The sequence below is a fragment of the Quercus suber genome, unplaced genomic scaffold, assembly GCF_002906115.3.
Source record: "Quercus suber isolate HL8 unplaced genomic scaffold, Cork oak 2.0 scaffold_4, whole genome shotgun sequence".
Taxonomy (NCBI): Eukaryota; Viridiplantae; Streptophyta; class Magnoliopsida; order Fagales; family Fagaceae; genus Quercus; species Quercus suber.
The window spans coordinates 2,315,351-2,338,716 of record NW_027069470.1 but is presented as its reverse complement, the minus strand read 5'-3'; the positions used below and the strand labels follow the sequence as shown (position 1 = coordinate 2,338,716).

At 40.8% G+C, this 23,366-nt stretch overlaps 1 protein-coding gene across 1 annotated transcript; it reads right to left on the bottom strand.

Moving 5' to 3' along the window:
• Positions 1 to 906: 906 nt before the first annotated feature.
• Positions 907 to 22,723, bottom strand: LOC112039014 (O-fucosyltransferase 20). Its single transcript, XM_065771121.1, has 7 exons — positions 21,791 to 22,723; positions 20,881 to 21,046; positions 20,244 to 20,333; positions 19,628 to 19,911; positions 19,357 to 19,496; positions 18,515 to 18,648; positions 907 to 1,550 (listed from the first exon to the last, which is right to left on the bottom strand). The coding sequence occupies exons 1-7, from the start codon at positions 22,462 to 22,464 to the stop codon at positions 1,317 to 1,319; spliced, it is 1,722 nt and encodes a 573-aa protein (XP_065627193.1). The 5' UTR covers positions 22,465 to 22,723; the 3' UTR covers positions 907 to 1,316.
• Positions 22,724 to 23,366: the final 643 nt, after the last annotated feature.

Below are 23,366 nucleotides of genomic sequence, written 5' to 3'. Positions count from 1 at the left end.
ACCACAGGAAACTCCTAGAAGGTGCAAGAAGGAGGAAGATCTGTGTCTCCGCTTTAATGAGGGGGTTCTTGCCTAACTTCTGCCGCATTAATGGCACATAAAACAACCTGAACAATACACGTAACCTCCAGGACGTTAGAACCTGAAGATAAGAAGGTGAGGAAACTGATAAAGTAAGGGAAAATATCCCTGCTACTCTGGGTGGAAGCAAAACAGCTGGAAGGGTAAGAACAGGGATTAAAGATATAAAAGGGAAGGAGGCCAAAAGAGAAGGGGATCCAAGGATAAAAAAAGAAAAAAGAAAGAAAGAAGGAATAGTCTTGTCTGAGAAAGAGAAAAAAAGTAGGGTGAAAAGAGCATTGTATGTAACACCATGGGAAAAATAGGGTTTTTCCCATTCACCTGTAAGCACTTTGTAGTTGTAGAATGAGTGATATAATAATTGAAGAGACCCACTGTTTGTGTTTCCCATTATAAAGTGCCTTTTTCCCGCTTTTACATTTTTATTGTGTGGACTATCGTATATGCTACCCGAGGGGTTTTCCACAGGAACCACTTTCTGTGTCCTTACAATGACAAACTGGATTAGGCGATCACAAAATGGAAAATGAGTAATGCCAGGGAAACAAAAAAATTTACCATCTTTTTCACAGTTAGACAAATTATAATTGAAATAACATCACTTTCACATAGTTTACGATTTATGCCATTTTAAAAACACCAATCACAAAGTTGTGAAATTTTTTGTGCTCATAGACTTAATGAACAAAATTAATGACAGCAAGAACTTAAATATGCTTTTGCTGGTGTTGTATTATATAAGCATTGTAAAAGGACAATCAGAGCTATCCTTAACTTAAAGAAATGCATTTGCTGAAGAACTACAAATAGAAACTTGCAAAGATGGATGTAATAAATTATTATTAGAAGTGCTTATTTAGCTATTTATACATATTTACACGTATGGATCTATAATACATAGATATAATACAAAGAATGAAATGTTATATATCCTAAAAGAACTCTTCCTGTAAAGAATCAAAAAATGATACGGTATCATGTACTATTTTTGTCATACTTGGCCATGTATATTGCCTCAAAATCTCAATGCAAGAATCATTGTGAGTGTAGTTGCCATGTGTGCCAACTTAAGTTTTTCTTCAAAAATAGCGCTCCAACGAACCATTGTTGCCCCAAAAGGCGTCACAGCTGGTATTCAGAGGGCTCAAATTCAATAGATTTTCCAAAAAGTTTTGATCTTTCGATGAAGGGATTGGTTGCAGTGTAATCATGTGGAAGCATTCTGCATGAAATCACTAGATGGTACGAGAATGTGAATCATTGCACATACACTCAGGGACAGGAAACTTCGTGACGTCCCTTCCCGCTTTATTAGTCCTGAGCTCTGGCTGCCCTAAGGATTCATTGTGTAATTCCTTTATGATGCTGTTGAATTCTACTTCTGGTAAAGAAGAGTTCAAAAAGTAAGGGGGCATCTGTCTTTTGTTTGGGGTTATATGCTTCTTGTGTTCTGCAAAGGCCCGGTGTCCCTGTATAATATATAAACAGCAAATTTCAATCTCCATAAATGGAAGCATAAAACTTATGTTTGAGGTTCTAAATTTATAGATTTAAGATCATTAATGATCCATTAGGCTGCTTAAAATATGGACAAATAGAAAATAAATTTTGGATGTTTTTTAAGATTTCAAATTCAGGAAAACTTTCCTCCCACCTGCTCTGAAGGCACAGGCAGTATATATAGGTTCACATAGAGTCATAGACACATTCATATAGGTTCACATAGAGTCATAGACACATTCATATATACAGGCAGTATATATAGGTTCACATAGAGTCATATATACTGCACATATAAGAGTTTATCCTTATTTAATTTCAAGTTGATCGGATAACTTTTCATGGACCAAACGATTTTTACAAAATGGCTGACTTGCTGTGTAGTTGTTGAAGCATCCAGTGAACTAGGTGATGATGAAGTCTCGGGTAGCAGAAACAGAACATGTCAAGAATTACATGGAGATGAAAACGACACTGTTTTGATAAAAAGGAAAAGAACTAGATTGAAGAAACAGAGCCGTTAGATTAAATGTACAGCTGTCAATTTTTAGGTTTGCCTTTATGTAAAGTTAATAGGTGTTGATGTGTGTTTTGTAAGCTTTGCTAGTTTGTTAGTTTTTCTTCCCTCTGTCTCTGCTACGTGTATATAAAGCAGAGTAGAACTTGTAAATCATTTTGACGAGTTTCTAGATATTTCTCAAATCAATAAAATTCCCATTTCTATTTAGAAAACTCTTTTTTTACATGGTATCAGAGCTTCCAAGGCTCATCAATGGCGTCCAACTTTGCTGCAGATTCTGAAACTCCACCAACAGATCCTTTGCATTCCGCAAATCCTTCAATCGCTACAGATCACATATCAAATTCGATTCCTTCAATGGATGATCAAAATTCCAATCCTTCAAGTCCTTACTACCTTCCACCTTCTGACAATTCTGTGGTTCTTGTTTCACAACCACTCACTGGTCCTGAGAATTACCTGAGTTGGTCGAGAGCTGTGTTTCTCTCTTTAAGTGGAAGGAACAAATTTGGCTTTCTCAATGGCCAAATCTCCATGCCTGATCCATCTTCATCTCTGTACAATAGTTGGTACAGGTCAAACACCACGATTCTCTCTTGGCTGGTGAATTCCTTGAGCAAAGAGCTTCAATCTAGTGTGATGTACATTCACACTGCAAGGGATTTATGGATCGACATGCATGACAGGTTCTCTCAGCCAAATGCTCCAAGATTCTTTGAAGTTCAGAAAGACATTTCGAAGCTTTCACAAGGTCAGATCTCGGTGAGTTCTTATTTTACAAGATTCAAGATTTTGTGGGATGAACTTGTGAATTATCAAGCATTTCCTACCTGCACTTGCACTTGCACTTGTGGTTCTAAGAAGTCTCAGTTAGATGCACAGAAAAAGGATCAGGTTTTTCGTTTTCTCATGGGGCTTAATGATAGCTATGCTAATGTTAGAAGTCAAATTCTAATAATTGAGCCTCTCCCTGGCATCAACAAAGTTTACTCCTTGATTTTGCAAGAAGAGAAACGTAGGCAGATTGGACAAGCAGATATGGTTCTTGAACCAACTGCTTTGTATGCTAATAATAGCTCAAATGCTAAGGGTTATCAAGGACAAACCTATCATGGTGGGAATCAGCAAGTGCATCAAGGTAGTAATCATGGAGCATATGGTGGAAAAGGAGGGAATTCAAAGAAAGAAAGGCCTATCTGTGCTTATTGTGGAGTTGTTGGCCATATTGCAGATAAATGTTACAAGCTACATGGTTATCCCCCAGGTTATAAGCCTAAAGGGAAATCTTCTGCCAATCAGGTTTCTAGTGCAGGAAATTTTGGAAATTTCTCTCCCAATCTTGGTAGTTTTGGGAATTTTGCTTCTCAGCCATTATCTGGTTTTCCTAATCAAGCTGAGATGATGAATTGTTCACCACAGATGATTGGTTACTCACCACAGCATTCTGGTACACAGCCACAATCTCAATTCAATGTGCCTCAATGTCCAATCACTCAATCTCAGTGTGAGCAATTACTGTCCTTCCTTGCTTCTCAGTCTCTCAAGGAAGCTTCTAATCATCAAGTTGCTCCTACTCATCAAGCAGCTTCAGTACTATCACCACTTGCAAATGTTGCTGCCAGTTCTAGTGCTTCTTTGCCACCTCATTTCATTAATAACTTCTCAGGTAATCCTTTTTGTTTACGACCAAATCTATCTCATTCTATATTTTCTGCCCAGTATGTAGATAGACAAGCATATAAACCCCAAGATTGGATCATAGACACTGGTGCCACTGATCATATGGTGCACTCAGTCTCTTGTTTAACCACCATTACCTCCACTGTAAACACCTATGTCTATCTACCTAATGGAGAAAGGGCTTTAGTAACACACATTGGCACAGTTCACATTTCAGAAACTTTGGTACTTTATGGAGTTTTATGTGTTCCTTCTTTTACTTTCAACCTCATTTCAGTTAGTCAGCTTACTAAAACTTTGTTTTGTTGTCTTGTTTTTCTTGGTTCTTTTTGCTTTATCCAGGACCTAGTTCATTGGAACATGATTGGACTGGGTAAAGCAACAAGAGGTTTATATCTGCTGCAACACAATTCTTTCACATCATCATCTGTGCTTGCTGTTAGCTCACCTGCTCCTTCTCATACTTCTGCTGCAAATTTTACTACTGTAACTTCTGACTTGTGGCATTTTCGTTTAGGACATCCTTCTCATGCCAAGTTGTCTTTGTTAAATAAAACTGTATCTGGTTTGACAGTAAATAAGTCACAATGTTGTGACATTTGTCATCTTGCTAAACAAAAGAGATTGTCTTTTCCTTCTAGTACTCATGTTTCAAATGCTATCTTTGATTTGATTCATTGTGATCTCTGGGGTCCTTTTTCTGTTTCTACTATTGATGGATATAAATTTTTCCTTACCATTGTGGATGATTATTCTAGGTGTACTTGGGTTTATTTACTTAAATCCAAGGCAGAAACACAAGCCTTAATTCAGCAGTTTTCAACCATGGTTGAAACTCAATTTGGTGCAAAAATCAAATGTCTTAGAAGTGACAATGGCACAGAATTTTTTATGAAAGATTTTTCAAAACTAAAGGCATACTGCATCAATTAAGTTGTGTTGATACTCCTCAACAAAATGCCATTGTTGAAAGGAAGCATCAACACATTTTAAATGTTGCTAGAGCCTTAAGATTTCAATCTTCTGTTCCTTTAGAGCTGTGGGGTGACTGTGTTCTTACAGCAACCTATCTCATTAACAGATTACCTTCAAAACACTTGGGGAACAAAACTCCTTATGAGATGCTTTTCAAGCAACCTCCTTCATATAATCATCTTAAAACTTTTGGTTGCCTGTGCTATATTTCTACACTTGCTTATAATAGACATAAGTTTGCACCAAGGGCCAAAAGGTGTGTTTTTCTAGGTTATCCCACTGGTGTTAAGGGTTACAAGGTTTTAAACTTGGACACTAAAACCATTTATGTTTCCAGAGACATCATCTTTTATGAATCAATTTTTCCCTTTGCTGCTTTACCACATTCTGCTACTCCTTCCTCAGATGCCTTTCTTGATAGTTTTGTTGTCCCTCATTGTGTACCTGATAGTTTCCCAAGTTTTATTCCCTCACATTCTGTTCCTTTGCAAAATACCATTGACACTTCAATTGTTTCTGGGGATGTTTGTGATTCTGCAGCTGCTAATAATTCTGCAGATATTACAAACACTGCAGATCTTCATTCTGCAGAACAATTATCTGTTCCAGATTCTCCTCTTGCACATGATACTTCTATATTACCTTCTATTTCTGAAATTGATACTGCTCCTTTAGTTGTTGCTAGGACTTCTTCACCTTTAGGCATTAGGAAATCCACTAGACCACACAAACCACCCTCTTATCTTCAAGATTATTCTTGTAAAGCAATAGGTTCTAAGCCATTACCTGGTCAACCTTATGACATTTTTGCTTGCCTCACTTACTCTAACCTAAGCAAATCCTATAAGCAATTTGTCATGGCCATAGATTCCACTTCCCCAGACCCTACCTCTTTTCTTGAAGCAGTTCAATCTCCTGAATGGAGAGCTGCTATGGATAAAGAAATTGAGGCACTAGAGCTTACCAATACCTGGACTTTGACCACTCTACCACCTGGCAAAATTCCAATTGGGTGTAAGTGGGTTTATAGAACAAAGTATAAGTCAGATGGCACAATTGAAAGGCATAAAGCCAGGCTGGTAGCTAAGGGGTACACCCAGAGGGAAGGGCTAGATTATACTGATACTTTTTCCCCTGTAGCAAAATCAGTTTCTGTGAGAATGGTGTTGTCTTTGGCTGCTGTGAAAGGGTGGTTCCTCCATCAAATGGATGTGAACAATGCATTTTTGCATGGAGATTTGGATGAAGAAGTATATATGAGTCTCCCCCTGGTTTTCACAGCAAAGGGGAGTATGTTTCTGGTTCTGGCAGTACTCAAACACTGGTTTGCAAGCTTAACAAAAGTCTTTATGGACTTAAGCAAGCATCACGACAGTGGTTTGCTAAATTTTCTTATACAATTCTGAATTTTGGCTTTGTCCAATCAAAGGCAGATTACTCTCTCTTCACTCTCACTAAAGGCTCATCATTCACTGTTTTGCTAGTTTATGTGGATGACATTTTGCTCACAGGGAATGATCCTAAGTGTATTCATGAATTGAAGATTTTTCTTGATGCTAAGTTTGGTCTAAAGGACTTAGGTTCTCTAAAGTATTTCTTGGGGCTTGAGGTAGCAAGAAGTGATAAGGGAATCAGTCTAAACCAGAGAAAGTATGCTTTGGAAATTCTTCAAGATAGTGGTCATTTGGGATCTAGACCAGTTAAAACACCTATGGAGCAAAACTTGCATCTTTCAAAGGATCAAGGAAAGTTGCTGCCAAATGCAAACCAGTACAAGAGGTTAATAGGGAGATTGTTATATCTGACCTTAACTAGACCAGACATCACATACGCTGTACATAGATTGAGTCAATTTTTGGCTGAACCAAGAGAACCTCACATGCAAGCAGTCAACAGAATTCTTCAGTACATAAAAGGCACACCTGGTAGAGGTTTGTTTTTTGCTAGCAACTCAGATTTGCAGGTAAAAGCATTTTGTGATGCAGATTGGGCAGGTTGCCCTGATACAAGGAAATCTTTATCGGGTTATAGTGTCTTTCTAGGTGATTCTCTAATCTCTTGGAGATCAAAAAAACAATGCACTGTCTCTAGATCTTCAGCAGAGGCAGAGTATAGAGCAATGGCTACCACAACATGTGAAATTGTTTGGGTTCTTCAGTTGCTAAGGGATTTGAGGGTTGATCATCCTAAGAGTGCTCAGTTATTCTGTGATAATCAAGCTGCACTGCATATTGCAGCTAACCCGGTTTTCCATGAGAGAACGAAGCATATTGAAGTTGATTGTCATCTGGTCAGAGATAAGATAACAGAAGGTGTGATAAAAACTTTCCATGTTACAAGTCAATTTCAAATTGCAGACATTTTCACAAAGGCATTGGGGTTTCCAGTTTTTTCAAGGTTGGTGAATTGCTTGGGGTTGTTTGACATTTATTCACCAAGTCTCAAGCCTATTGAAAGCCAAGTCTGTGAACTTACAGTTCAAGACTTGAAGGGGAGTGTTGAAGCATCCAGTGAACTAGGTGATGATGAAGTCTCGGGTAGCAGAAACAGAACATGTCAAGAATTACATGGAGATGAAAACGACACTGTTTTGATAAAAAGGAAAAGAACTAGATTGAAGAAACAGAGCCGTTAGATTAAATGTACAGCTGTCAATTTTTAGGTTTGCCTTTATGTAAAGTTAATAGGTGTTGATGTGTGTTTTGTAAGCTTTGCTAGTTTGTTAGTTTTTCTTCCCTCTGTCTCTGCTACGTGTATATAAAGCAGAGTAGAACTTGTAAATCATTCGAGGACCATGCAGTGCCTTGGTTCTGTCTAACACTTAGAATTTTTGAAGTAGTTTGTTTCCCCATAGGCCTGAGTCCGAGGACCATGCAGAGCCTTGGTTCTGTCTAACACTTGGTCTTTAAAGTAGTTAGTTTCCCCATAGGCCTGAGTCCGAGGACCATGCAGTGCCTTGGTTCTGTCTAACACTTAGAATTTTTGAAGTAGTTAGTTTCCCCATAGGCCTGGGTCCGAGGACCATGCAGTGCCTTGGTTCTGTCTAACACTTAGAACTTTTGAAGCAGTTAGTTTCCCCATAGGACTGAGTCCGAGGACCATGCAGTGCCTTGGTTTTGTCTAACACTTAGAAATTTTGAAGTAGTTAGTTTCCCCATAGGCCTGAGTCCGAGGACCATGCAGTGCCTTGGTTCTGTCTAACACTTAGGCTGGCCGTCCAGACATGCGATCCCAAGTTGAAACAGGTTAAGAATCGGAATTCAAAAAAGACTGCTTCATTAATAATAATACCTTTTTAGCTTATTTACATTCCAGGGGCGAGGTACAGGTTTTTCGTCTAGATCTTCTAAATAGTATGCACCTACTCCTGCTACTGAGGTAATTCGGTAGGGGCCTTCCCAGTTGGGTCCCAGCTTTCCCCAGGATGGGTTCTTGGCAACCCCGACGACTTTTCTCAGCACCAGGTCCCCCTGTGCCAGCGGCCTGAGTTTCACATTGGTGTCATACCCTTGCTTGAGCTTTTGCTGGTAATAGGCCAGCTGGATCATTGCTTGTTCCCTTCGTTCGTCCACCAAGTCCAGGCTCTTTCCCAGCAGTTCATCATTGCTGCTGGAAGTGAAAAAGCTCGTTCGTAGCGTCCGAAAATTCGTCTCCAGGGGGATCACCGCCTCGGCGCCATAAGTCATGGCAAAAGGTGTTTCCCCTGTTGACCGCCGAGGGGTAGTCCGGTACGTCCATAGGACGTGGGGCAGCTCCTCAACCCATCTTCCCTTGGCGTCGTCCAGCCTCTTCTTAAGCCCGTTGACGATAACCTTGTTGACGGCTTCTGCCTGTCCATTTCCCTGAAGGTAGGCGGGCATCGAATATCTGTTAGTGATCCCAAGTTCACAGCAGTACCTCCTGAAGGCCTTGCTGTCGAATTAGAGCCCATTATCCGAGATGAGGGTGTGAGGGACCCCAAATCGCATAACTATGTTTCTCCAAAGGAACTTCTTGGCGTCCGCGTCCCTAATGTTGGCTAGGGGCTCGGCCTCAACCCATTTCGTGAAATAGTCCGTGGCCACCAGCAGATACCTCTTATTCCCCGGCGCTTTTGGGAAGGGGCCTACAATGTCCAAGCCCCATTGGGCGAACGGCCAGGGACTAGACAAGGGATTGAGGACCCCTCCTGGCTGGTGAATGTTCGGGGCGAATCTCTGGCACTGGTCACACCTCTTGACATATTCTAGGGCCTCCTGTTGCATTCCCTGCCACCAATATCCTTGCGTGACGGCTCGGTGTGACAAGGATCTCCCTCCAGTATGACTCCCACAGATTCCTTCGTGCAGCTCTTCGAGCAGTAACTCTGCTGCCTCGGGGTGGACGCACAGTAGGTATGGCCCAGATTAGGAGCGCCTGTATAGTCGCAGATCCTCGGATAGCTAGAACCGAGGAGCTTTTCTCCGTACTTTCTCAGCTTCTGTCTTATCTTCGGGCAGGATGTCATCTTTGAGGAATTTCACTATGGGATCCATCCAGCTGGGACCCACTTCAATCTGATGGACGGTGATCGGCCCTCTTACCATTTCGTTCGCTCTTTCTAGGTGCTCCACAAGTATGATCCGGGGCAGGCCCTCCGCCGAGGACGTTGCGAGCGTGGCTAATGAGTCGGCATGGCTGTTCCCACTCCGGGGAATATGAGACAGGCTAAAGAGGTCGAACTCCGATTGCGAGCGCTGGACCTGGCTCAGGTATTCTTGCATTCTCGGATCTCTGGCTTCCATTTCTCTGTTTACCTATCCTACCACCAACCTCGAGTCTGAGAACGCCTCTATCGATCTTCCTCCCATCTTCCGTACCATGACCATCCCTTGCAGCAACGCCTCATACCCGGCCTCGTTATTTGTGGCCGAGAATCCGAGCCTCAAGGACTTCTCGATGACATGATCCTCAAGGGATACTAATACTAGCCCCACTCCGGACCCTCTCTGGTTTGCTGCGCCATCAACATATACTTTCCAGTATGGTGACCCCGGAATGGAGACTGCCCCAACTGATTTCTCATCCGAGCTCTCCTCCTCGGGGGCTACTTCCACAGTGGGTTCGGCGAATTCGACTGTCAAATCCGCCAGGACCTGTCCTTTTATGGAAGTCCGGGGCATATACTTGATATCAAAGGCCCCCAGGATTGTGTTCGACTTTGCGATTCTCCCGGTGTAATCGGCAGTCTGAAGTATAGACTTCAGGGGCAGTTTGGTCAGGACGACCACTGTGTGAGCTTGAAAGTAGTGGGGGAGCTTTCTCGTGGCGTGGACCACAACCAGTATGGCCTTCTCCAGTGGCAGGTACTTAACCTCCGCTTCATGTAGCGACTTACTGACATAATAAACTGGCTTTTGAACGCCGTTGTCATCCCGTATCAGTACTAGGCTCACTGCGTGGGACGCCACAGCAAGGTATGCATACAAGACCTCATCGGCGTTAGGATTGGACATGATAGGCGGCCGGGATAGGTATTCCTTGAGTTGTTGGAAAGCTATAACACAGTCTTCGGACCACTCAAATCCTTTCCACTTGTTGATCAGGAGATAGAAGGGCCTGCACTTGTCGGCCGATCAGGAAATGAATCGGTTCAAAGCCGCGATCATCCCAGTAAGCTTCTGGACCTCCTTGGGGTTCTGCGGAGGCTTCAGATCATGAATAGCCTTGATTTGGTCAGGGTCAACTTCGATTCCTCTATGGGTGATCATGTACCCAAGGAACTTGCTCGAGCCCACCCCAAACGAGCACTTTGAGGCATTTAGGCGCAGCTGGTGCTTTCTCAGGACGTCAAATGTGCGGCCGAGGTCCCCTAGATGCTCGGATACCACCTTACTCTTCACCACCATATCGTCAACATAGACTTCAATGCTCTTGCCCAGCATCGGCTCGAACATCCTCGTTATCATCCTTTGATATGTGGATCTTGCGTTCTTCAGACCGAAAGGCATTACTTTGTAGTGGTAATTCCCGACGGGTGTCACAAAGGCGGTCTTCTCCTGGTCTTCCAAGGCCAGTGGTATCTGATGATAGCCTTGAAAGGCGCCTAGGAAGCTCATCCGAGGATGGCCCGTGGTCGCATCTACCAGCTGGTCGATCCGAAGCATAGGGAACGGGTCTTTTGGACATGCCCTATTTAGGTCGGTGAAGTCCACACAGACCCTCCACTTTTCGCTCTTCTTCCTGACCACCACAGTATTGGCTAGCCATTCGGGATAGAAAACCTCTTTGATAGCCCCAGCGCGCTTGAGTTTATTCACCTCTTCCCTTATGACGTCAGCATGCTCCCTCGATGGGCGTCGGGGCGGCTGTTTCTTGGGTACTATGGATGGACTAACATTGAGATGGTGACAGATGAAGGACAGGTCAATCCCTGGTGCGTCGCAGGGGTCTCATGCAAATACGTCGATATTGCTTCGAAGGAACTCGACCAGCTCTTCTTGTTTGGTGAGGGGCAGCCGAGCCCCGACCCGAAAGAACTTCTCTGGATCGTCACCGATTACAAATTTCTCCAAGTCCTCACACTTGGCCCCTTCGGCAGCTACATTAGGGTGCGCTACCATGGTCTTTGATTGCTATAAACCCTCTTCGGTAACGGCCGAGGGCTGAGCATCAAGCCGACATGATATGGCAGCCACCGTGCATTGCCTCGCTGTGGGCTGGCAACCACGGATTTCTAGAACCTGGTCCCCTGATGGGAATTTCACCTTCTGGAGCAAGGAGGAGGCTACGCCCCCTAAAGTGTGGAGCCAGGGCTTTCCTACGATGGCCGTGTAGGGGGAGTAAGTATCCACTACTATGAAGTTCGCCTCTACCACTTCGGGGCCGGTCTGTATGGGCAGCCTGATCATGCCCCTCGGGATGACGAGCTTCCCGTCGAAACTCATTAGGGGAGAGTCATATGGCGTCAAGTCCTCCGGTCTTAACCCTAGCCCCTTGTAGAGGTCCAGGTACATGACCTCTGCTGTGCTGCCACCATCTACCATCACTCTCTTCACGTCGTAGCCCCCAATTCTAAGGGTGACCACCAGAGCATCATCGTGGGGCTGGGTGGTCCCGATTTTGTCCTCCTCTAAGAAGCTCAAAGGAGGGCAAGAACTCCTCCTAGCCCTTTTCGGCCCTGCCTGGGACTCCTCGGCTTGCGGTTGGGCCACAGATAACACTCGCGAAGGGCGCGTGCCCGTTCTCCCCGGTGCCGCTAGGATTACGTTGATTGTGCCAGCGGGTTGCCCCATGGCGGTGTCCCTCCAGGGCTCCTGATACATTTGGCCCTGACGATTGTCGAGGTTGAGTAGCAGGTGCTTCAGCTTTCCTTCCCGGACTAGCTGGTCCAGGTAGTTCTGGAGGTTCCTACAGTCCTCCGTGGTATACCCGTGGTCCTGGTGGTATTGGCAGTAACGGTTCCGATTGCGCCTCTCAGGTTCTCCAGCCATCTTATTCGGCCACCTGAAATACGGCTCATCCTTTATCCTTTCCAGCACCCTATGCACGGGTTCTCGGAACACAGCGTTGACGGTTTGAGCATTGGTCGCTCCAGATTCTCCTCCGAAGTCCCTCCTCGGGCGGGCGTTGTTATACCGGTCCGACCTGAAATCCCTCATCTCTTGAGGGATGACCTTATCCTTCCCCTTGCCTTGCAGCATATCTTCCTCCACCCGCTTGTACTTGTCAATCCGATCCATCAGTTGCCGCACGCTGGTGGCGGGCTTTCCGGTCAAGGACTTCCTCAGGCCGTGCCCCATTGGTAGCCCATTCTAGAATGTACTGATGGCGACGGCGTCATACTTGCCGTCCAGCTTATTGTAGATCTCCCAGTACTTGTCCAAGTAGGCCTTGAGGGTCTCCCCGTCACACATGGATAGGGACAGCAGTGCACTTATGGGCCGAAGAGGCCTGCTGTTCGTGACAAAGCGGGAACCAAAAGCCTGGGTCAGCTGTCTGTACGAGTCTATGGAATTCGTCCTCAGGCCGTTGAACCACCTCATCGCCACAGGTCCCAAGCTGGATGGGAAGACCTTGCACATTAGCGCCTCGTTCTTGGAGTGGACAGCCATCCTCTGGTTGAACTGGCTCACATGCTCCACGGGATCCGTTTTACCGTTGTAAGCAATGAAGGTTGGCTGCTGGAACCGCCGAGGAAGCTCTGCTTCCTCTATACGACGCGTGAAGGGCGACCTGGAGAGCTGATCCAGCGCCTTGCTCATGGCGTCACCTCCTACGCCCCTAGGGGTTGGGCTGGCTCGCCTACGCCTCTGGTAGCGCTCGTCCTCGTGGGAGAAAGTCTCGCTGGGGGGCGTTCTTGACCTTTGCCTGTATTCGTCATTGCTCTCGTCGTCAGAGGGCAAGTCAGGGCTGGGCTCGGACCGTCTTCGCTGTGCACGGCGCAGCTTCCTCTTCAGACCATCTATCTCGCGCTGCATGGCCGCCTTATCATCCTTCCCCTGGGAAGCGTAGCTATGGGCCTCTTCCGATTGCGTGGCCTGGCCCTCGTCGCGCTTCTGGGCTTAGTTTTCGCTCGCTGTTGAAGTATGCACGATTCCTTCTCGAAATCGCCCATTGTCGTTCTGATCACCCCCGGGGTCCCATAGTCGCCCTGATGCCGTGGCTTCGCCGGTTCAGGTCGATTGGGAGTTCTTTGGTGAGGGCCTGATCCTACCATGCTTGACTGTTATCCTTACTAACGCACAAGTTCTTCCCACAGACGGCGCCAATTGTAGGGACCGGATTCGAGCACTCCTACGTGTAGAGAGTGGACCCAAGCCCAGATAACCCTGCAATGAATTTGTAGAGTATGGGTTCAAGATCTAGGCCCTAGCGAGGAATATAACGGCCATGCATGGTTGTACGAGAATGCAGGTAACTTAAACGTGAGTTAGGGTACACAATAAGGTTCCTCAGGCGAGTTTCACAGAGCTTGAAGTTCTTCTTATTTCCCTGGGGAAAGGTTACAAGGGTTGAGAGAATGTAAACTGCTACAGCCTTTTCTTTCCCTGGTTTTTCCGTCCCCTCTTCAAGAGGGACTTCTTACCTTATATATCTCTTTCTCAGTTGATCCTAGCCTTACATTTGTAGAGGGATTAGGGCATCACTCGAGTGCCTGTCCCATCAGCCACCTTCCCATTCTCTCTATGGATGGCAGCAACCAAGGTGGCACTGTTGGGGCGTCCCCTCCTCATTAATGCGGCCAGGACGTTAGTTGAGGGCATTTAATGTGGATGTGACAGTTCATCTAGGACTTGCTCCTCCACCATGCTTTCATGTCCGGTATTTGGTACTTGCGGTTTGCTCCTTGGATGCCTGGGGAGGTTCCCTTTGAGGGAGTGCTGCTTGTCCGTTTTTGGATCTCGGAATTCCGAGGATGTTATCATCCTCGGCACTGTTTCGTGGGCAGCTGGGCATTACACTTCAGTCCTCGGACCTTGGATGCGTCCTCGGCATGGGCCTTGGGCCTGGTTCGAAGTGGGCCGGGGTTGCCTGACTATTTCTGGCCCCACAATTATATTTTTCTAATATTATTAAAGTCTTGTATTTTTTTCCCTAATATAAGTGATGGATTTAATTATATATGTTTCAACTTTAGGTCATCAAGACATATAGAGATTTACGTATATTAACTATACCTTGTTAAAAAATAATCTCATCATTTTAAGAAGGGTTTGACACTAACACTAATAAGACTCGTCTATTATTTTTAATTTTCACTCAATAAGAAAAAAAAATTTGTCAAATTTTTATGCGCATTGCGCAGGTCTACAACTTGTTGCTTTTAACTTTTAAGAGTAAGTCCATTGTTGCCATAAAGGGAGCATCATATCACATAAATTACTTAATCCCAACCTGGAATGCATGGACATGGCAGTTTGCCTACCGTGCCTCTGTCGGACATGTACATGTATTGGATACAAAGTATACATGGGACACAGTTGCATGCATGTCCCAACTGTTTTTTTATTATAAATTATCAGACACGGCTACGACACAAGGTATGCCGAAAAAAGCAAAAAAAAAAAGAGGGAAAAAAAATATCTATAACTTTACATTTCCATTCTCCATTTTCAGTCTTCCTCATGCTACTTCGGTTTCTCCTATGTTATGTCTCTTCATCTTTCTTAACTCTCTCTCATTATTTGTTTTAAAAAACTTATCTCTTTCTTTCTTTCTTTCTTTTAATTTTATTTTATTTTATTTTTTAAGAGTTGTGTTGCTATCTACCTCTTCTAAGTTCTAAATTTTAAGTAGCCAACTGTTAGCCACTTCCAAAAAAAGAGGGAAAAAAATATCTATAACTTTACATTTCCATTCTTCATTTTCAGTCTTCCTCATGCTTCTTCAGTTTCTCCCATGTTATGTCTCTTCATCTTTCTTAGCTCTCTCTCATTATTTGTTTTAAAAAACTTATCTCTTTCTTTCTTTCTTTCTTTTTATTTTATTTTTTAAGAGTTGTGTTGCAATCTACCTCTTCCAAGTTCTAAATTTTAAGTATCCAACAGTTAGCCACTTCCCATCTTCTCTCACTCAAGCGTCTCTTAATTTTTCTTTTTCTTTTTTTATACTTCTCTTCTCTCTCAATCAAGTGTCTTTTTTTTTCTTTTTTCTTTTTTCAATTCACATATCACAATGACACTCACATAATGGACTTTAATATATTTGGGACATGGCCTTAAATTATTAAAGGGGGTAATATTTTAGATCTCTTGGACTTTAGTTAAATAAAATATTCATTATTTCACTTAAATTCATGTATGTTTAATATTATATGAAAAATAAATACTTAACCATATATACAAAGATAAATAAAAAATATTTAATAATTAATTAATATTCGTATCTTCGCCGTACTCATGTCCTACTTTTTCAAAAATTGCCTGTATTGCGGTTCCATATTTGTACCTGTATTGTGCCCGTATCTGTGCAGGTTCTTCCTAGATCCCAACAGACAAAATGTTGAAGCACAAGTGATATTGGCAAGGAGAACTGATGGCAAAGGGAACCTTTCAATATTAAAGGAGATAATAGAAAAAACTTCCATACTTTTTGGTAAATTGAAACTAAAGTGTTTGGAAAAAGTACAAAGTCCACCCCTTCCCTCTCTTTTTACTCCTACAAGGTCTCAAGAATCAAATAGAGCATAGTTGGGAGCACTCATGTGACAATATCCTTCTATTTTTACCTTCCCATATATTATTCCCCCTTCAATGGATATTCTTGATTTTGCTTTCCACCCATTTCAAAATACAGTTGCCTATAGATTTGCGTCCTCCTCATCTTTATACTAAAGAGATCCAGACTATGCTGAGGTGCGCAAAAAACAAATCGTCATGACTGTGAGGAGTGAAATAGACTCTTCTCAGACCTAGGGCCCAAAGAGTCATAGGTCCACAGGAAAGTATTTGGGCTTGGCCTTTGTGCTGAGGGGAATGCTAAAGGAGGTGAAAGTTGGACCACTATAAGTGTTTTAATGTGAATAGCCCATTACCAAGGAAAGGGGAATTTTTAACTTATCCGAGCCTTAAAGCACGGATAATTGGTGTGTGACCTCTAGAAGATATTAGTAACCACGGGAAACTCCTAGAAGGTGCAAGAAGGAGGAAGATCTGTGTCTCCGCGTTAATGAGGGGGTTCTTGCCTAACTTCTGCCGCATTAATGGCACATAAAACAGCCTGAACAATACACGTAACCCCCAGGACATCAGAACCTGAAGATAAAAAGGTGAGGAAACCGATAAAGTAAAGGAAAATATCCCTACTACTCTGGGTGGAAGCAAAACAGCTGGAAGGGTAAGAACAGGGACTAAAGATATAAAAGGGAAGGAGGCCAAAAGAGAAGGGGATCCAGGGATAAAAAAAGAAAAAAGAAAGAAAGAAGGAATAGTCTTGTCTGAGAAAGAGAAAAAAAGTAGAGTGAAAAGAGCATTGTATGTAACACCATGGGAAAAATAGGGTTTTTCCCATTCACCTATAAGCACTTTGTAGTTGTAGAATGAGTGATATAATAATTGAAGAGACCCACTGTTTGTGTTTCCCATTATAAAGTGCCTTTTTCCCGCTTTTACATTTTTATTGTGTGGACTATCATATACGCTACCCGAGGGGTTTTCCATAGGAACCACTTTCCGTGTCCTTACAATGACAAACTGGATTAGGCGATCACAAAATGGAAAATGAGTAATGCCAGGGAAACAAAAAAATTTACCATCTTTTTCACAGTTAGACAAATTATAATTGAAATAACATCACTTTCACATAGTTTACCATTTATGCCATTTTAAAAACACCAATCACAAAGTTGTGAAATTTTTTGTGCTCCTAGACTTAATGAACAAATTAATGACAGCAAGAACTTAAATATGCTTTTGCTGGTGTTGTATTATATAAGCATTGTAAAAGGACAATCAGAGCTATCCTTAACTTAAAGAAATGCATTTGCTGAAGAACTACAAATAGAAACTTGCAAAGATGGATGTAATAAATTATTATTAGAAGTGCTTATTTAGCTATTTATACATATTTACACGTATGGATCTATAATACATAGATATAATACAAAGAATGAAATGTTATATATCCTAAAAGAACTCTTCCTGTAAAGAATCAAAAAATGATACGGTATCATGTACTATTTTTGTCATACTTGGCCATGTATATTGCCTCAAAATCTCAATGCAAGAATCATTGTGAGTGTAGTTGCCATGTGTGCCAACTTAAGTTTTTCTTCAAAAATAGCGCTCCAACGAACCATTGTTGCCCCAAAAGGCGTCACAGCTGGTNGGGACAGGATACTTCGTAACATCCCTTCCCGCTTTATTAGTCCTGAGCTCTGGCTGCCCTAAGGATTCATTGTGTAATTCCTTTATGATGCTATTGAATTCTGCTTCTGGTAAAGAAGAGTTCAAAAAGTAAGGGGGCATCTGTATTTTGTTTGGGGTTATATGCTTATTGTGTCCTGCAAAGGCCTGGTGTCCCTGTATAATATAAACAGCAAATTTCAGTCTCCATAAATGGAAGCATAAAACTTATATTTGAGGTTCTAAATTTATAGATTTAAGATCATTAATGATCCATTAGGCTGCTTAAAATATGGACAAATAGAAAATAAATTTTGGATGTTTTTTAAGATTTCAAATTCAGGAAAACTTTCCTCCCACCTGCTCTTAAGGCACAGGCAGTATATAGGTTCACATAGAGTCATAGACACATTCATGATTGAACAAAAACTAAAATTAGGTAACCAGTGAGGTACTAAAACAGTAACACGTACAAAAATGGGTTTTTTTTTTTTTTTTTTTTGGCTCACAATATGATTAGCTTTTTACGAAAACCCTTTTTTCTTTGGACAAATAACTCAAACCATACATCCTATTTTCTCCAAAAAAATTATCCATTGGGTGGGAAAGAAAAGAAAATGACAAGCACCTTTCAATGTTGTAATTTCAGATTGTAGAAACTTTTATTGCCTACTTTTTAGTCTTTCTCAAGGAAATTGAAGTACAAGAGCTTAAAAGTTTGCCTAATTATTACTTTCCAAACTCAAATGTCTCAAGGACTTCACTGTGTTCACGGTAATTACAGTTTTCCCTCATTACATATGTGTTATATGATTAACCTTTGGCTGATATTATTTGATAAGGCCAGATCAATATGGCAAGTAGTCTTGTGATTTCTCATGCAAGAAATTTATATGTTCTACAAAATTGATACAAATAATGCAGTATATACTAGGGAAAATGGGGATGGTGATACCTGGATGGCATGGCCCATATTCCCTCCATGAGATGGCATGAAAACATCACTGTTCTCTGAGACTATATAATCAATGGCAGCCATAAGAGATGCCCGATTTGCAAATGGTTCTAGTTCACCAGGCAAGGCAAGGTCTTCCTTATTATAAAAACTAGTCGCAGACCCACGCGATACGTGAGAATAGATAATTATTTCGTAGTTATAGTATAATATATAATTTTTTCTCTCTAAATTTTGTGGAAAATAATTTTTTCTCCCCAAAAATAAAACAATCTCTAAAATTATATTTCATTTATCTACCTCAAAATATATATCATCATTTTATGATTTGGACTCTTTTAGTTGATATTATTCATTTTTTAGGCAAACCATATTTTTTTTAAAATTATGTTATTGTACGTTATGTTTTTCTAATTTTTGTGGTGCAATTAAACTATTTAAGTTTCGAATATATTATTCAAATTTCTCATTTTCTTAAAAGAGATTATTATTATTTATAATTTTCCTTATCTTAGGAGTATTTTCAAACTATTAATTGGGTTTTATTTGCTAATATAGATACATTAGATTAGAACTGCATATTTCTTAGACATTCCTAAAAATATTTAAAATAATATATAAAAAAAGTAGACTTTATATCTAAAATTGAACACTATAGTTTCTCCCAAAAAAAAAAAAAAAAATTGAACACTTCACTTATCGAAATGAAAGAAAATAATTTGTATAACAATATAAAGAAAACATTATTAAACAAATAAAAATTGACTACATGCACTTCCAATGAACTATATAATCAATGGCAGCCATAAGAGATGCCCGATTTGCAAATGGTTCTAGTTCACCAGGCAAGGCAAGGTCTTCCTTATTATAAAAATAAGGAAACTCTTGGGTTAATGGTAGCAAGGCTTCTTTCCCACCCAATGGCTGCCCTCCAGCCCAGTATATCCTTGCATTTTTTGGGGCTCCAAGAGCTTTAAGTAGCCTAAAACATTAAGTGACAAAACAGCCTATTAAAGAATTGTCAATTATAGAAAAAGGTAACCTCAGCATATTGCAGTATTGCACTAGTGAAGGTTAAAAGTACAGGAGCACATATTAGACTTAGATTCTTACCTGGTTACCTCCAAGGCATTCAAGGGGCAGAGACCTGCAAGCTTCCGCTCATGGTAGGTCATTTTTGATTTTGCAGTTAGGAGCTCTGGACGTTGTTTCCTTTCATTGTTCACTATCTCATCATACTCATGGCTCAAACCAGGAAGGCAACCAGTTCTAACCCATACATCTTTCTCCATCCTTAAATGAAGAGCAAGGTAGGGTCCCTTGCTTCGCATCCTCTCTGCGAGCTTGTTACCAAGTTCCAAAATTGGTGGGGCAAACCTCAATGCATGAAAAGCAACCTGAAGTCAAACAAAGGAGGCAAAGGAATCAGTTAAATACAGAACCTTAGCTAAATCAAAAGGGCAAAGGTGGACTGCAATTCAGCCAAGTATTGATTAGCACAGGTACAAATTTGAAATTTGAGAATATATGGGTAGAAACAGATAAAATGTGCTATCAATATGATTTAAGTAGGGACGTTTGAAAATATTCAAATTCTTTTACAATCTTACATGATCCTATCAGGTTTATTACTTTATGAATATGTGAGTGCTTTCAAACATAATGTGAGGAAAAGATATACATACAGGTTCTAGGATAGTAGGATATGAGAAAATGAGACTGTAAATACCTTGCATTTAAGCTTCTGCAGATCAGAAGGAAGATCCTTAGTAAGCCTTGAATCCAAGCTACGTAACAGCAGAACCCCTTCTCTGTTAAACTGCAGAGGCCAACAGAAATTGCATTAGATAATCCTTCACCATTTACAACTGAACAATTTCTATCTGAGAGAAAGCAGTTTTCTTTTTGAACATCTGCAAAACTAGTATTGATCAGAATATTGAGACAATCAGTTAAACTGGTAAGCAACACAACTCATTTTGAAGGTCCATCCAACATGGCAACAACTAAAATAGTTTACAACAAAAGCACAGAATTGAAGCAAATAAATTGATGACATTTAAAGCGATTAATGCCATTATAATTGTCATAAGAGCTGCAGATCATTGCAGTTATAACTAACTGTTGACATTTTTTCAGAAGGGAGTAATAAGATTCTTCTCTAACTGCCATAACACATACTTTCATAACTATGATACACAGTAAAAACCAAAGGCCCCCAACTAATTCACTATGTCTAGAAGCAGCCAATTCTCTGTCTTACCTCCATCTTTCTTTTTGTTTACTAAATCAGATTTATAAGTAAAAAGCAATCAAGAGGAGCTAGCACAATTACTCAAAAGCATATATACAGAACTTGGTCATACCCGTCTGAGATAATGTCCACGGATCCATTGTGGTGTGGCATGAGGTAGAGGACTACTCTCTACTGGCTTTGTCATTAGATGTGTTGATGGCAATGCCGATACAATTCGCACATCATCTGTAAGAACTCTCTTGAAGTGCTCCAAATCAAATATATCAGAAAATTCACTGCACCCACCAAATAAAAACATGGAAAGAAAAATATATTAATCCAAACAACATCATAGAAACATTCACAAATAAGGAAAGCAACTTAATTTACTTCAATCATGATAGAAAAATGACTGCTTGCTAAATTTAAAATAATACAAAAACCAGAATAATTAATCCAAACCACGACATAAAAACATTCACAAATAAGGAAAGGAACCTAATAAACTTCATCCCTAATAGTAAAATGACTACTTGCTAAAGTTAAAATAAACACACAGAAACCGAAATTCTAATCCAAACCCGAACATTAAAAAATTCACTAACAAGGAAAGGAACTTAACAAACTTCAACTATGATACAAAAATGGTTGCTTGCTAATTTTAAAACGAAAACACAGAAACCAGAATATATAATCCAAATCACAACATACGAACATTCACAAATAAGGAAAGAAACCTAATCAACTCCAACCATGATAGAAAAATGGCTGCTTGATAAATTTAATTAAACTGGACATAAACCCTTCAATTAGGCAAGCTTACCAATGCTATAGTAAGAATGTACTACAATACACATAATGTTAAACCATGTGACAGACCCTGTTGAGGATCCAAAATTTTGGGAGCAAAAGCTTTGATTGTTGTTGTATAGTGTGAAACCAGTATTTGCTAGAGTGAATCAAGGTAATATGCAACAACTTCAAAAAAGGCAATTTTTTTTTTCACAAGCAAAATATGTGAAATAGTAGTATCATTTTACCTTTCATCACCCCAAATGATATTGACTTGCAAGATGGGAACAACCAAAGCAGCCCCAAGAATCCTAGCAATGACCACAGCATCCACTATCTGATTCCTCTGCTGATTCATCCCACCAGAAACCACCACCATTAGATACTTTGACCTGTCCTTCACAAGCCCCTCACTTACTCTTCTATAATCCCTGCTGAACACCAAGCAAGGCTTGTACCCCAACCCATCTGGCTGCTTCCAAAACTCACTCCCACTGTCTGGAACAATACCCACCTCAGATTTTGCAGACCCATTTGAAATCAACTGCTGAGATTCACTAATACCATTCAAAATCTCAACTTTCTCAACATGTCCACCAGATGCAACAGCCAGCTCAGGCTTTGAATGCCCATTTGAGTTTAAGTCCTTTGCTTCATTTGTAGCACATGGATATGGATGAAATGGGATCACAGGGTCTAGATTGTAGCCCAACTTCAACATGCCAATGAAGCCAAAGAGAAAGAGAAGGAAAAACCATAGCCTTGGGCTTTTGTAGCTGAAGAACCTCAAGTGTTGCTTGGAGGACTTCTTGGGTGAGAGAAGGAGGGATTGAAGAGAAGTGGCTGACAAAGAGTTGATTATCTGTGATGGGACTGAAATGTAAGAGACCTTCCTGTTGCTGCTGCACTTTGACTTCGCCATTACAGAATGAGAGAGCAACAAAGACTCTTTCTTTTTCTTCTGGTTCAACTTGTTCTTTCAAAAATACTCTGTTTTTGCCTGCTGAGTTTTGCTTCCTCTGAGTTTTTAGAGAGAGAGAGAGATAGAGAGAATGAGTTATGAAGAGAAAGAGAGAGACGGCGGGAACGAGAGAGATAAACGCACTGAATCCATACGCGTTTTTGGAGACTACTATGCGTGTGTTTTTGGACACCTGTGTCTCTGTGGGCTTAAATTTAAAGAAGAAGTTGATTATGTTCAAGTGGAATTAGATTTTCTTTTTAAAATTTTATCATTTAATCCTAAATAGTTGTTTTGTTTTGTTGCTTTTCACATGGACTAGATTGTGTTTATGTTTAAATGACAGTTTAAACCCTTTGCCTTTTCCATTTACGATTTAAATGACAGTTAAAAACTTAAATTAAGCAGTAAATAAACTTTTCCCGACTTAAAGGGGTGATGAATAGAATGCCTATTGATCGTAAAGAAAAAGTATAATATATAACAGCTACATGCAACAAATTCTCATTACAAAATTATTAGTGAATAAAGTTTTGTTCTAAAATATATTATCTGATTAGGTTAACCAAGTAGATAAAGGTTTTCTTCAACCTTAAGTAATTTCTTCTAACTTAATACATGAAAATTCAAATAACTACTTAAATTAATTTTAACCAATTTGAATAATAAATACTATTAGAATGTAAATGAGTTATGCGATTAAAAGCATACATGAATAATCACTTGAATCGTCTTTTTCCTCCAAGTCAAAGCGTAGGAAATTTTATTTTAAAATTAACTATGTGATAAAAAATAAATGTAAATAATCGTGTCAAGGATTGAGTAAAAGCACATGTTGGATTGAGCAAACATTATATATTTTG